Here is a 12,872-nt window from a genome sequence, read left to right on the forward strand (position 1 = left end):
TACCTTCTTCTTTCGTACGGTGTACTGCGAGAAGTAAAATGGGATGATGAATTAATTTTTCTAAATTTTTCTTCGACACTTAGTTATTTTCTTCTTCCCCTGTCAATCTCAGATTATCATAGGGAAAAATGTAAAGTGCTTTATCGACAACGTATCGCGTATGTATAAATTGATTCATGTTTTGCGTTTGAGCTGAATATGTTTTGTTAAATTTTGTCTTCTTTCTTACTGTTCTTTTTTATATTTTCTTTGAAACTCTTTCTACATCCTCCACATCTTCACTTTCATCTTCAGCCTTGTGGGGTTGTTTCCTATCCATGACGCTGTCGTTATCTATACTATCGTCGTCATCATCGTCATCATCTTCGAATTCGATTCTTTCGTCATCGTCGTCGTTGTCGTTATAGTTGTAAACGTCATCATCTTCAAAGGGGATATGGTTGTTTCCATCGTCGTAGTCGTCGTCTTGTAAAATGACGGACCCGTTCTCATCGTCGTCCAAATCACTATCATACCAAAAATTATCCGCCATATCCTTATTCGATTCTGGTTCATCTAGTTTACTTTGAGATATGTACGCCGATTCAGAAGTGGGCATTATGAAACCTTTAGGGATATCTTGTTTCGATCTTTCCACTTCCATTTTGACTCTTTGCTTGTATTGTTCAGGGTTCTTTCTGTAATCAACAGCGGCATCGACATTTGCTGGCGAGTTGATATTGGGGTCCTCTAATAGAGATACTATAGAGATCAACACACTTTCCACGGTCTGCACGGGGGACCACGTTTCAGCATCAGGTTCGTCGGTCATAGGATCCCCACTTTGATGTAAAATAGAAATACAAAGCCTGCCATCCCTGTAAACGTTTGGATGGTAGATAGCCGGCGTAAATCGAAACTGTGGTGGAGAAAAGGGAAAGTCTTCCGGAAATCTCATTTGAGCTTTGAAAAACCCTCCATGATAAATGGAATCCTCATTTAGCACCATAACACCTATGTTCCAAGTGAAAATATTTGAATCATCCTCTAGTTCTATATGAAATGAGGGAATAGCTTTCTTAGGATCAGTAAGTTCTCTATATTGCCGTAACAGTAAGCTAGAAGCGGTGCTTTTGCGACTACTCATATTTACGTTGTATTGTTCTTTTTTCCTTGTTTGGTGTACTAAAAAATAACAGTCGCTATAAGTCCTAAACAGTAAAGGACAAAGATGTCAGCGGCAGAGAGTATAAAGGAGTACTATTCGACTGAAATAACAAACGCAAAGCTCCTATTATTTTGTAATAGTATGCTCTTTATTGTCCTTCTTAACTTTAAGTTTCTGCTCTTGTTCTTTACAGATTCAAGAGGAAACCAAAAAAAAATCAAAGAAAAAGAATCGAATTTTTCCCAAAATGAAAGTGTAAGGAAAAAAAAAGAGGAGATAGAAAATCCGAAGAACCCCAAGGGACGGACAAACACAAGACGATGCTGCACGTGGTTAGTTTTGTAAGCGCAGGTTACGATAAAGAGCATAAACAAATCATTACTAAGAGCGGTATACAAGAATAAAGTGACAAACAGTTCTCCCTATTTAACGCACTTAACGTAGGTTCCATCATTATGATGCTATTGCCACATCAAATCTCCTTTGGACTGAACCCGCATTAGTAATTGCCCGCTTTTCTTTTCTTCCGCGGGTGGGCCCCATAAATAGAAAAAAAAAGAAAGAAAGCGTTTAAATAAATAGAGTGAGCGGATTTCTATTATCTGAAAACCGGGTTATAATGCACGTGATATGCACGTGGGAGCTGGGCGGCTATTTTTTTCTTTTTCAAATGTATTTGAGTCGTTTAAAATAGCACTCCCCGTTGACCCGCCAACTCATTTTTGTTTTCTCTTTACGGAAAAGGCTTTAAATTAAGGCCCGCATTTTCGGTATCCTTGAGGGAAAAAAACCAAAGAAACCCAAAAAAGACCACAAAGCTGGGATATCTTAATTAGTAGAGAGGGCTTTTAGTTTTAATAGTGTTACGAGTCTCTAAAAATAGCGTAGGCACACTGCCCTGATTCGGACTTTGATCAGAGTTTATTACTACAAAGAGTAATGTTGAATGATTGGGCTGGGTTTTCATAGCATTAACTCTAAGTAATATCATTCAACCGCTCAAGGTTCCTTACGAGCAAACCCATATATGCTCTACAGATAAACATATAAATAGCGTGCATATTCTTCTCTATTCAACTCTTGCTCTGTATAGTTCAATAGAATCTTACAGTACATCACGCTGCAATAGATCTAATCCAAGAGAGAAGCAAAAAAAAAAAGCTCGCTATAAAAATATCATGCAATTACATTCACTTATCGCTTCAACTGCGCTCTTAATAACGTCAGCTTTGGCTGCTACTTCCTCTTCTTCCAGCATACCCTCTTCCTGTACCATAAGCTCACATGCCACGGCCACAGCTCAGAGTGACTTAGATAAATATAGCCGCTGTGATACGTTAGTCGGGAACTTAACTATTGGTGGTGGTTTGAAGACTGGTGCTTTGGCTAATGTTAAAGAAATCAACGGGTCTCTAACTATATTTAACGCTACAAATCTAACCTCATTCGCTGCTGATTCCTTGGAGTCCATCACAGATTCTTTGAACCTACAGAGTTTGACAATCTTGACTTCTGCTTCATTTGGGTCTTTACAGAGCGTTGATAGTATAAAACTGATTACTCTACCCGCCATCTCCAGTTTTACTTCAAATATCAAATCTGCTAACAACATTTATATTTCCGACACTTCGTTACAATCTGTCGATGGATTCTCAGCCTTGAAAAAAGTTAACGTGTTCAACGTCAATAACAATAAGAAATTAACCTCGATCAAATCTCCAGTTGAAACAGTCAGCGATTCTTTACAATTTTCGTTCAACGGTAACCAGACTAAAATCACCTTCGATGACTTGGTTTGGGCAAACAATATCAGTTTGACCGATGTCCACTCTGTTTCCTTCGCTAACTTGCAAAAGATTAACTCTTCATTGGGTTTCATCAACAACTCCATCTCAAGTTTGAATTTCACTAAGCTAAACACCATTGGCCAAACCTTCAGTATCGTTTCCAATGACTACTTGAAGAACTTGTCGTTCTCTAATTTGTCAACCATAGGTGGTGCTCTTGTCGTTGCTAACAACACTGGTTTACAAAAAATTGGTGGTCTCGACAACCTAACAACCATTGGCGGTACTTTGGAAGTTGTTGGTAACTTCACCTCCTTGAACCTAGACTCTTTGAAGTCTGTCAAGGGTGGCGCAGATGTCGAATCAAAGTCAAGCAATTTCTCCTGTAATGCTTTGAAAGCTTTGCAAAAGAAAGGGGGTATCAAGGGTGAATCTTTTGTCTGCAAAAATGGTGCATCATCCACATCTGTTAAACTATCGTCCACTTCCAAATCTCAATCAAGCCAAACTACTGCCAAGGTTTCCAAGTCATCTTCTAAGGCCGAGGAAAAGAAGTTCACTTCTGGCGATATCAAGGCTGCTGCTTCTGCCTCTAGTGTTTCTAGTTCTGGCGCTTCCAGCTCTAGCTCTAAGAGTTCCAAAGGCAATGCCGCTATCATGGCACCAATTGGCCAAACAACCCCTTTGGTCGGTCTTTTGACGGCAATCATCATGTCTATAATGTAATGGAATGAAGAAATATTCTTCATTTTTGATAACTAGTACCTGTCATTCACGACATGTGAACAAATAAAAACATTTATTTAAAAATTTTATGTATTCAAATATTTTCGGGAAAGAGATAAAAGTAACGACACTTAAAAATTTAAAAAATCACAATACTTTATTTACTCAGTCTTTTGATCAGCTCCGGCACCTCCTTGTTGTTGCTTCTTTGCTGAGCCCGCAACAAAATTGTAAATCAATAGGCCTAAAAGTAACATTTTCCAGTTCTTTTGAAACCAAGACACCTCCTTAACCTCTTCATCTTCTTCGAATTGTGCAGTGCTTCCATCCTTATTCTTACTAGCTTTTTTATCAGCATAAGTTTTGGTTTTCTTCTTTAATTTGGTGACTGGTGCAGTAGGTCCCGCTTCTGGATATCTGACTGTAGCAGTAATAGCATCGTTAGTCTCGTCATATGATAACGACACTTGTTTGACCTCATTATCTTCATCTACATCCACAATTAAATCGTATTTTAGTGGTGTCCTCAGCTTCATGTAGCTAAAACATGGCATATCCAGCTTACCTTCAATCTGGGCATTCAAACAGTATTCTCCAGAAACTTCAACATCCTGTATATTAACGGTTGTTACTGTAACATTCCCATCGGATGTACTATCAATCTCAAATGTTCCTAGGGGTATAGCGTCTTTCGCATCATCTGAATAGCTTAATTGTAAAATATCAGCACAGAAAACCATGCTGGCCAATAAAATCACACGCAACAGCCGCACAAGCATCTTTCCTTCAATGAGTATTGTACAGTTCTTGTTAGATAGTGTTGAATAGTACCACCTTGTTTTTTTACTCAAAGTGTCTTTTATATACTTCTAATTATTCCTATATTTGGTTGGGTTTTTAAGTTACCAATGCAAATACAGTGGTTAGAGACCCAGCGCACGTATGCAAAAAAATACAGCGGAAATTTCAAGTAAAAATGTAGCTTCATAAAAAAGAAGCAGATTCCCTAAAATAAGCAATAGATCTTCACATATATCGTTATCATCCCCTTTCTTCCCTGTTTCAATGCAAGCTAAAATTATATATGCTCTGAGCGCAATTTCTGCGTTGATTCCGTTAGGATCATCACTATTAGCACCTATAGAAGACCCCATAGTATCGAATAAGTACCTCATATCTTACATCGATGAGGACGACTGGAGTGATAGGATATTACAAAATCAGTCTGTCATGAACTCGGGATATATAGTGAATATGGGCGACGACCTTGAATGCTTTATTCAAAATGCAAGCACTCAATTGAATGATGTATTGGAAGACTCAAATGAGCATAGCAATAGTGAAAAGACAGCATTATTAACTAAAACCCTGAATCAAGGTGTTAAGACAATTTTCGATAAATTAAATGAACGGTGCATCTTCTACCAAGCCGGATTTTGGATTTACGAGTACTGTCCTGGCATAGAATTTGTTCAGTTCCATGGTAGAGTAAATACAAAAACTGGTGAAATAGTAAATCGAGATGAATCTTTGGTCTACCGCCTGGGAAAACCAAAAGCAAATGTAGAAGAGAGAGAATTTGAACTACTTTATGACGATGTAGGATATTACATCAGCGAAATTATAGGGTCAGGTGATATTTGCGATGTGACGGGGGCTGAAAGAATGGTTGAAATACAATATGTCTGTGGCGGCTCAAACTCTGGACCATCGACTATTCAATGGGTGAGAGAAACAAAAATTTGTGTTTATGAAGCCCAAGTTACCATACCTGAATTGTGCAATTTAGAATTACTAGCCAAAAATGAAGACCAAAAGAACGCCTCACCTATACTTTGCAGGATGCCCGCAAAATCAAAAATTGGTAGTAACTCTATTGATTTAATCACCAAATATGAACCGATTTTTTTAGGTTCTGGAATATACTTTCTAAGGCCCTTTAACACCGACGAAAGAGACAAATTAATGGTTACTGACAATGCCATGTCAAATTGGGATGAGATTACGGAAACATATTACCAGAAATTTGGAAATGCCATAAACAAAATGCTTAGTTTGAGATTAGTATCGTTACCTAATGGACATATTCTCCAGCCTGGTGACTCATGTGTTTGGTTGGCGGAAGTGGTTGATATGAAAGATCGGTTTCAAACCACTTTATCGTTGAACATACTTAATTCACAGAGAGCAGAGATATTTTTCAACAAGACGTTTACATTTAATGAAGATAATGGAAACTTCCTATCATACAAAATTGGGGATCATGGCGAGTCAACTGAACTTGGTCAAATAACCCACTCAAACAAAGCAGATATAAATACCGCAGAAATTCGGTCAGATGAATACTTAATTAACACTGATAATGAGCTATTCTTGAGGATTTCTAAGGAGATAGCAGAAGTGAAAGAATTATTAAACGAAATCGTAAGTCCACATGAAATGGAAGTAATATTTGAAAACATGAGAAATCAACCGAATAATGATTTTGAACTGGCGTTGATGAACAAGTTGAAATCCTCATTAAATGATGATAACAAAGTTGAGCAGATAAACAACGCAAGGATGGATGATGATGAAAGCACTAGTCATACAACCAGAGACATCGGGGAAGCTGGATCACAAACGACAGGGAATACTGAATCGGAGGTAACAAACGTAGCAGCTGGTGTTTTCATCGAACATGATGAGCTTTAAACAAGGAGGAGTATAAACTTTTAATTTTTTTTTTTCACGTTTTGCCTTTTATATACCGATTAAATATTTATATTTCTGACTTTTTCTTTACCGACACCAACAGGTGTAGGCTCAAAACATAAAAAAAAAGAGTATTCTATAAACAGTTCTTACGAATAGAACAACTCTTAAAATCCTTTTCTTGCCAAGTCATCGGTTATCTTCAAGTAAAAATTCAGGATGTCAACCTTCTCTCCGACAGTAGTGGTACGAAAAAATTTACTCCAATCATCCTGTAACTTATTTTTCCAATTGATGACGTCCAGATGATCCATGTCCTTCAAAGTCCCCCTGTATTCACCCCATTTACTACTATTTATGGTTACAAGGCCATCGTTGGGGCAACCTTTAGACCTTTCATAAACAATTTTCCAGGGAGTACAAAAGACATTGTACCACTTAGGCACAAAGGAGCATCCATACGAAAAATAAGAGACTTTTGGACTATTTGGCGTAACCAAATTGAAATATTTCATATACGCAGTCGTGAGTTGGTAGAAACATATTGGCAATATCTTTTGGCTAACTCTCAAGGCATTTAGATTTTCAAAAAGGTCGACTACGTAATCGGCCATTTCTGACCCTCTATGTGGAGTTGAAATAGTGGTTAGGCTCAATATATCGTAATTCCTATTTTTTATATTGCAAATTAGATATCGGCAGTCTAGTCCCCCCATTGAGTGTGCGATTAGATTTAACGAATGTCGCTTATCCTTCGACTCGATTTTCTTTACTTCTTTCTGTAACTGAGCATCCAAAGCCATTGCTCTTTCCTCGATGCTACCAAAACCTGGTACCTTAGTGGTGATAACAGTACATCCCTTAGATTGAAGAAATTTTTTAACGCCAATCCAATATTCAATCTCCAACAAATTTGTGTACTTGTTATCACTCTTATCTTCGTCATCCTGCATGAAATTTTCTGCCATATTATGTACTATTGAATTGGAAATTAGGTTTGTCAGATGGAATACAGAAGGGATTAGAATTAATTTGTCAAATCCTGATAAACCATGGCAAAATACAATAGGATTTTTTGGGGGCTTGTACGAATCAGGAACTTTGACGGAGTCTATTATTATATCATTAGCTTTATTATCATTTTTCATTTTTTTTATGCTTTTCCTCCTTTAAAACAAGACGCTTTATTCTCTATATTCTTCCTTGTACATATTTTCAATAGCGGTTCATATTAGGCTCATTATGAGAAAAGGTTGGTGAGAAATTTAGCATATTTTAAACAATCATTTAGCTAGATGAATCAGAATGTTTTTCCGACAAATAGTAGCTCGCGTGGCGTAATGGCAACGCGTCTGACTTCTAATCAGAAGATTATGGGTTCGACCCCCATCGTGAGTGCTTTGTTTCTTCCGTGATAGTTTAATGGTCAGAATGGGCGCTTGTCGCGTGCCAGATCGGGGTTCAATTCCCCGTCGCGGAGAATTTTTTTTAATTGATAGTAGCAGGTACAGGAGAAAGAGTAAATAATAGAAAGCAAGGTACGTGATGGGAATTGATCAAACTAATATCGCTATACCTATAAGAATTTGCGTGTTTGTATACGTAAAGAATATATAATATATTGATGTGTGCGCTGAGGAAGGTAAGTCTACACAATTTATCCGTTAGCCCAAATTAATCAAACAGCATATTTTTTAGTCCACTCCTTAGCGGTGGCTTCATACTTAGCCTTATCTGTCTTGTAGATTTGAGCAATTTCAGGGACCAAAGGATCGTCGGGATTAGCATCTGTTAAAAGAGAGCAAATAGACAACAAAACTTTTGAAAGGGTTAGCGCCGGTGACCACTGGTCCTTTAAAATATCAAGGCAGATATTACCACTCGAATTAATATTCGGATGATAAATTTTGGTCGTAAAGTTTACCTTCGGTGGCTTGAATGGATAATCAGTTGGAAAGTGAATAGACAAAAAGAAAACGCCACCAGCGTAGGGTGAGTCTGAAGGACCCATAATAGAGGCTTGCCAATGATACAGGTCATCCCCTACAGGTCCTGCTGAACATGAAGCAGGAGGATCTCTTCGGAAAAAAGTTCAAAAAAGAAACTCATGTTAGTAATCCTTTTTCTTTACAGATCAAGAAAAATCATTCATTTTATTTTTAACATACCTCCCTAAATCACTTAATTCCTTGGCAATACGCTTGGAGGAAGACATTTTTAGTTTAGTTGAGGGTGGTGAGCAGAAAATGACTTTTCAAGATGGTAGTCAATAAGCAGTCCTGACCTTGGAAAATAAAACTCCAACCATCTATTAAAATCCGGGATACAATTATTTTTTATAATTTTGGGTCGGCTATCTTTGGTACAAATGAGTAAGGCGGCAGCCGCTTTATTACCCGCTCGCAGTGGCAACTACCTCCACCACAGCCATGCTTCAAAAGCGCTTGCTACGAGAGTTTACACCGTACTAGCACTAGCAATACATCTAGATATCTAATTGAATTACGCACAATATAAGAAAAATCGGTTTATGAGCCTAATGAATGAGTACCAAAATAAGTAGGCAAAAAGTACAGCCTCTCATGGAACAATGAACACAACCCTAGTATAATTCATCTGTACTTTGGGACTTTCTGTGTAAGTAAACCAAGACATAATTTAATATATTTGAGAAATCTATCCTTATCCAATTGGTTGTTGCAGATGATTTCATATAAGCAAAAATGTTGGTATAACTTTCACCACATGCAATAGCAGATCTTTTGTATAACGCGTATTGCCCAACATAATCTAAGATCAGATCATTAATAAGAAAATCTCATTTCCAAAACCGATTGGACATATACTGTTTAGTAATAACCGCCGATATGATGTTCTTCCGTTCTCTTGCCTCTGTATTCCGTTACCCGTTGCAGAATGAAAAATTTTTTCTTTTGGCGATGAGGTAAAAAATTATCAGAGATGCCAAAGTAATGGAGTTGCGAATAAGAAAGCATTATGTCGTACACATCGGAAGCGAAATTCTATAGTTTGATAAATTTCTATAGATATTAAACCTCTCCAGTGTCTTTGTTGGTACAGTAATCAAAAATAATGAGTGAGAACAACGGCAATCCGCTGGATTTGTCTTCACTAAGAAATAAGATTTCGTCAAAATTGCGAGACAATAACAGCAAAAAGGCGAAGAAAACCCACAAAGGCAAGGACGTGAAGGCCAGTAGTAATTCAAAGAAGGTAAATGAGGACATACGTCGTGAAGCACTAGCATTGGGTGCCAGCGAAGAAGATCTAAAATTGATTCAAGGATTAAGCGATGATGATGACGCTAAGAGCGAACAGGAATTTGATGCCGTCGCTGACGAGGATGCTGACGACAAGGGATTCAAGAACGATCTTCAAAATTTCATGAAGAATGTAGGATTTGACCAACACAAACTCGAAGATGTAGACGATGACGATATAGAAGAAGAATCCACTAGCTCCAAAGAATCTAAAATACCCGCTCAAGAGAAGGAACATGCACAATCAAACATTGCATCATCGACAATAGAGAAAACCTCCCAAGAGTCAATCGATAATGGCAGTGAACAAGAAGAAAACACAGTAGAAGAGGCTAATCTTAGTTCAGACCAAGAGCCAGAATCAGAATCTGCAGAGAAAGAAAAGAAAGAGGAGAAAGATGGAGGTTTAATTACTCAAACTACTATTATCTCATCTGACAAACTTATTATTCCTTACGATAAACCATGGTATGAAATTCCATTGGATCCTCAAGTTGGACAAAATGATGATGTTGAAGAATTATCCAAGGAACAGATTGAGAAACTTTTTGAAAGAGGTAAGCAAACGCTAGAAGCTGACAACCAAACTTACTATGAGGAGTTTACAAAGGACTCATCGCAGGCCAAGTTCATGTCCCAAATCCTATCGGACGGTACCCTCAACGATAAAATATCTGCCGTAACTTTACTCATTCAAGATTCGCCATTGCATAACACTAAGTCTTTAGAAACTCTGGTTTCATATTGTGGCAAAAAATCGAGAAACTCTGCTTTACAGAGTTTAAACGCTTTGAAGGATTTATTCTTAAATGGTCTTTTGCCCAACAGAAAGCTGAGGTATTTCAAAAATCAACCTGGCTTATCTATGATGCTAAACAAGAAAACTCTTGCAATTTTCTATTTCGAAGATTATTTAAAGAAACTGTTCTTTCGTGTTTTAGAAGTCTTGGAAGTGCTTTCCCACGATCCAATTATTCACGTTAGATTACAAATATTAAATCATGTATTTGATTTATTGACCAACCAACCAGAGCAGGAATTTAATTTATTGAGATTAGGTGTAAATAAAATTGGTGATATTGATTCCAAAGTTTCTTCGAAGGCGTCATATTTACTACTGAAGTTGGAACAAGCTCATCCGAATATGAAATCTATTGTCATTGATGCTATCGTTGATATCGCATTGAGACCGAATGCGGATTATCATACCACTTACTATTCTGTTATTACTTTAAACCAAACCATCTTAAAAAGATCAGAAGACTCTGTTGCTAATAAATTAGTAAAAACATACTTCACTTTGTTTGAAAAATTCTTGATTAATACTGATAAAGACAATACCAATGGCGTTGTTAAGAGTAACTCAAAGTCGTATGAGGAGAAAAGAAAGAAGAACTTTAAAAAGGGTAAACACGGTGGTAAATCTGTAAAAATCGAAAAAACGGAAAATGAAGTTTTAGATGAAAAGAACTCAAAATTATTCAGTGCTTTGTTAACAGGTATCAATCGTGCATTCCCATTCGCTCAGATTCCAGCGTCTGTCTATGAAGTACATATGGAAACTCTTTTCAAAATCACACACTCCTCTAACTTTAACACCTCAATCCAAGCATTAGTTTTGATTAATCAAGTCACCGTCAAAGCAAAGTTGAACAGTGATCGATATTATAGAACATTATACGAAAGTTTATTTGACCCCAGACTGGTGAACTCTTCTAAGCAGGGTATTTACTTGAATTTACTATACAAATCATTAAAACAAGATGCACTCAACGTTGAACGAGTAGAAGCCTTTGTCAAGAGAATTCTTCAAGTTTGTTCTCATTGGTTGAACGTCGGCACCATTACTGGTTTTTTCTTCTTATTAATCCAGTTGGCTAAAACAGTTCCACAAATAAAAAATCTTCTAACCAACACGCCAGTTGATTACGAGTATGAATCTGATGCAGAAGAGGAGCAAGGGGACAAGGACATAAAAAGGAAGGAATACGACGGCCGCAAGCGTGATCCAAAGTTCGCCAATGCTGAAAAATCTTCTTTATGGGAAATCAACAACTTCATCAATCATTTTCATCCTACTGTGAAAACATATGCAAACGCCTATGTGACAGGAGAAACAGAGCAAATAGCTAAACCAGACCTGGGTCTATTTACTCTATCACACTTCCTTGACAGATTTGTCTACAGAAGTGCCAAGCAGACCAATACAGCAAGAGGTACATCTATTATGCAACCTCTGTTTAGTGGCTCACGAGTTAATGACTCTGTCTTAGTTAAGGCATCTGATATTATGCATGACCAGGGTCCCGTGAACACTGAAGACTGGCTAACTAAAAAAGTTGAAGATATCAAACCTGAAGATAAATTCTTTTATCAATATTTCACTACCAAGAAAACCGCTGATGGAAAAGGAAAGAAATCTAACAAAGCATCTAATTTCGATAGTGATGACGAAATGGATGAAAATGAAATTTGGAGTGCTTTGGTTAAATCGAGACCAGATGTTGAAGATGATAGCGACGACAGTGAACTTGACTTCGCTGAAGATGATTTCAGCGATTCAACTAGTGACGATGAACCTAAGCTGGACGCAATTGATGATGAAGATGCTAAAAGTGAAGGCAGCCAAGAAAGCGATCAAGAAGAAGGCCTCGATGAGGATATTTTTTACAGTTTCGATGGAGAACAAGACAATAGTGATAAAAAACGTTCCTTCGCTGAAAGTAGTGAAGAGGACGAGAGCAGCGAAGAAGAAAAAGAAGAAGAAGAAAATAAAGAGGTATCCGCAAAAAGAGCAAAGAAGAAGCAGAGAAAGAATATGCTCAAAAGTCTACCGGTATTTGCATCTGCCGACGATTATGCTCAATATTTAGATCAAGATTCAGACTAGAAAATAATAATACATTAACTAAACACTTCGGTGTTGTAAATTAAATAAGGAAAACAGAATTTTGTACAATAAAAAACGGTCCAATACGAAACCTTGAAGCGAAAGACGCATATCAGAGTTTTGCTGATAACTCTACTTATGTCCGCTTTTCAACATTATTAGAGCGGGAGTAAACGGAAAAAGAGTAATGCGGAAATAGAAACGGATTTTAGCTACAACTATGTCAGTTGAAATCGCCGAGATTGCTGACATCGTGAGACGAAACTAAAAACGATGGAACCACGTGACTCCTATTAGAAATAAATAATCCAGAACTCATTTTTAACCATTTTGTTTATATAGGCACA

General features: G+C 37.3%; 7 protein-coding genes and 2 non-coding genes across 9 annotated transcripts, besides 1 other annotated feature; 5 read left to right on the forward strand and 4 right to left on the reverse strand.

Moving 5' to 3' along the window:
- Positions 1-238: 238 nt before the first annotated feature.
- On the reverse strand, positions 239-1,126 carry CDC34 (SCF E2 ubiquitin-protein ligase catalytic subunit CDC34; the record flags this gene model as incomplete). Its single annotated transcript, NM_001180362.1, has 1 exon — positions 239-1,126. The coding sequence occupies one exon, from the start codon at positions 1,124-1,126 to the stop codon at positions 239-241; it is 888 nt and encodes a 295-aa protein (NP_010339.1).
- A 1,199-nt stretch (positions 1,127-2,325) lies between these two features.
- On the forward strand, positions 2,326-3,660 carry PST1 (Pst1p; the record flags this gene model as incomplete). The annotated part of the gene is made up of 1 exon (NM_001180363.1): positions 2,326-3,660. The coding sequence occupies one exon, from the start codon at positions 2,326-2,328 to the stop codon at positions 3,658-3,660; it is 1,335 nt and encodes a 444-aa protein (NP_010340.1).
- A 161-nt stretch (positions 3,661-3,821) lies between these two features.
- Positions 3,822-4,439, reverse strand: EMC10 (Emc10p; the record flags this gene model as incomplete). Its single annotated transcript, NM_001180364.3, has 1 exon — positions 3,822-4,439. The coding sequence occupies one exon, from the start codon at positions 4,437-4,439 to the stop codon at positions 3,822-3,824; it is 618 nt and encodes a 205-aa protein (NP_010341.3).
- A 286-nt stretch (positions 4,440-4,725) lies between these two features.
- YOS9 (Yos9p) lies at positions 4,726-6,354 on the forward strand (the record flags this gene model as incomplete). The annotated part of the gene is made up of 1 exon (NM_001180365.3): positions 4,726-6,354. One exon carries the CDS (start codon positions 4,726-4,728, stop codon positions 6,352-6,354), a length of 1,629 nt encoding a protein of 542 aa, NP_010342.3.
- Positions 6,355-6,408: 54 nt separating this feature from the next.
- Positions 6,409-6,484: an origin of replication (ARS419; Autonomously Replicating Sequence).
- A 37-nt stretch (positions 6,485-6,521) lies between these two features.
- Positions 6,522-7,502, reverse strand: TGL2 (triglyceride lipase; the record flags this gene model as incomplete). The annotated part of the gene is made up of 1 exon (NM_001180366.1): positions 6,522-7,502. The coding sequence occupies one exon, from the start codon at positions 7,500-7,502 to the stop codon at positions 6,522-6,524; it is 981 nt and encodes a 326-aa protein (NP_010343.1).
- Positions 7,503-7,680: 178 nt separating this feature from the next.
- YNCD0011W lies at positions 7,681-7,752 on the forward strand. The gene has a single exon. It is a non-coding gene; the product is annotated as a tRNA-Arg (tRNA).
- A 10-nt stretch (positions 7,753-7,762) lies between these two features.
- YNCD0012W lies at positions 7,763-7,834 on the forward strand. Its single transcript has one exon. It is a non-coding gene; the product is annotated as a tRNA-Asp (tRNA).
- A 198-nt stretch (positions 7,835-8,032) lies between these two features.
- On the reverse strand, positions 8,033-8,569 carry UBC5 (E2 ubiquitin-conjugating protein UBC5; the record flags this gene model as incomplete). The annotated part of the gene is made up of 2 exons (NM_001180367.1): positions 8,033-8,432; positions 8,523-8,569. 2 exons carry the CDS (start codon positions 8,567-8,569, stop codon positions 8,033-8,035), a joined length of 447 nt encoding a protein of 148 aa, NP_010344.1.
- An 878-nt stretch (positions 8,570-9,447) lies between these two features.
- Positions 9,448-12,525, forward strand: MAK21 (RNA-binding ribosome biosynthesis protein MAK21; the record flags this gene model as incomplete). The annotated part of the gene is made up of 1 exon (NM_001180368.3): positions 9,448-12,525. One exon carries the CDS (start codon positions 9,448-9,450, stop codon positions 12,523-12,525), a length of 3,078 nt encoding a protein of 1,025 aa, NP_010345.3.
- Between the last annotated feature and the right edge of the window lie 347 nt (positions 12,526-12,872).

The sequence above is a fragment of the Saccharomyces cerevisiae genome, chromosome IV (assembly GCF_000146045.2).
Source record: "Saccharomyces cerevisiae S288C chromosome IV, complete sequence".
Lineage (NCBI taxonomy): Eukaryota > Fungi > Ascomycota > Saccharomycetes > Saccharomycetales > Saccharomycetaceae > Saccharomyces > Saccharomyces cerevisiae.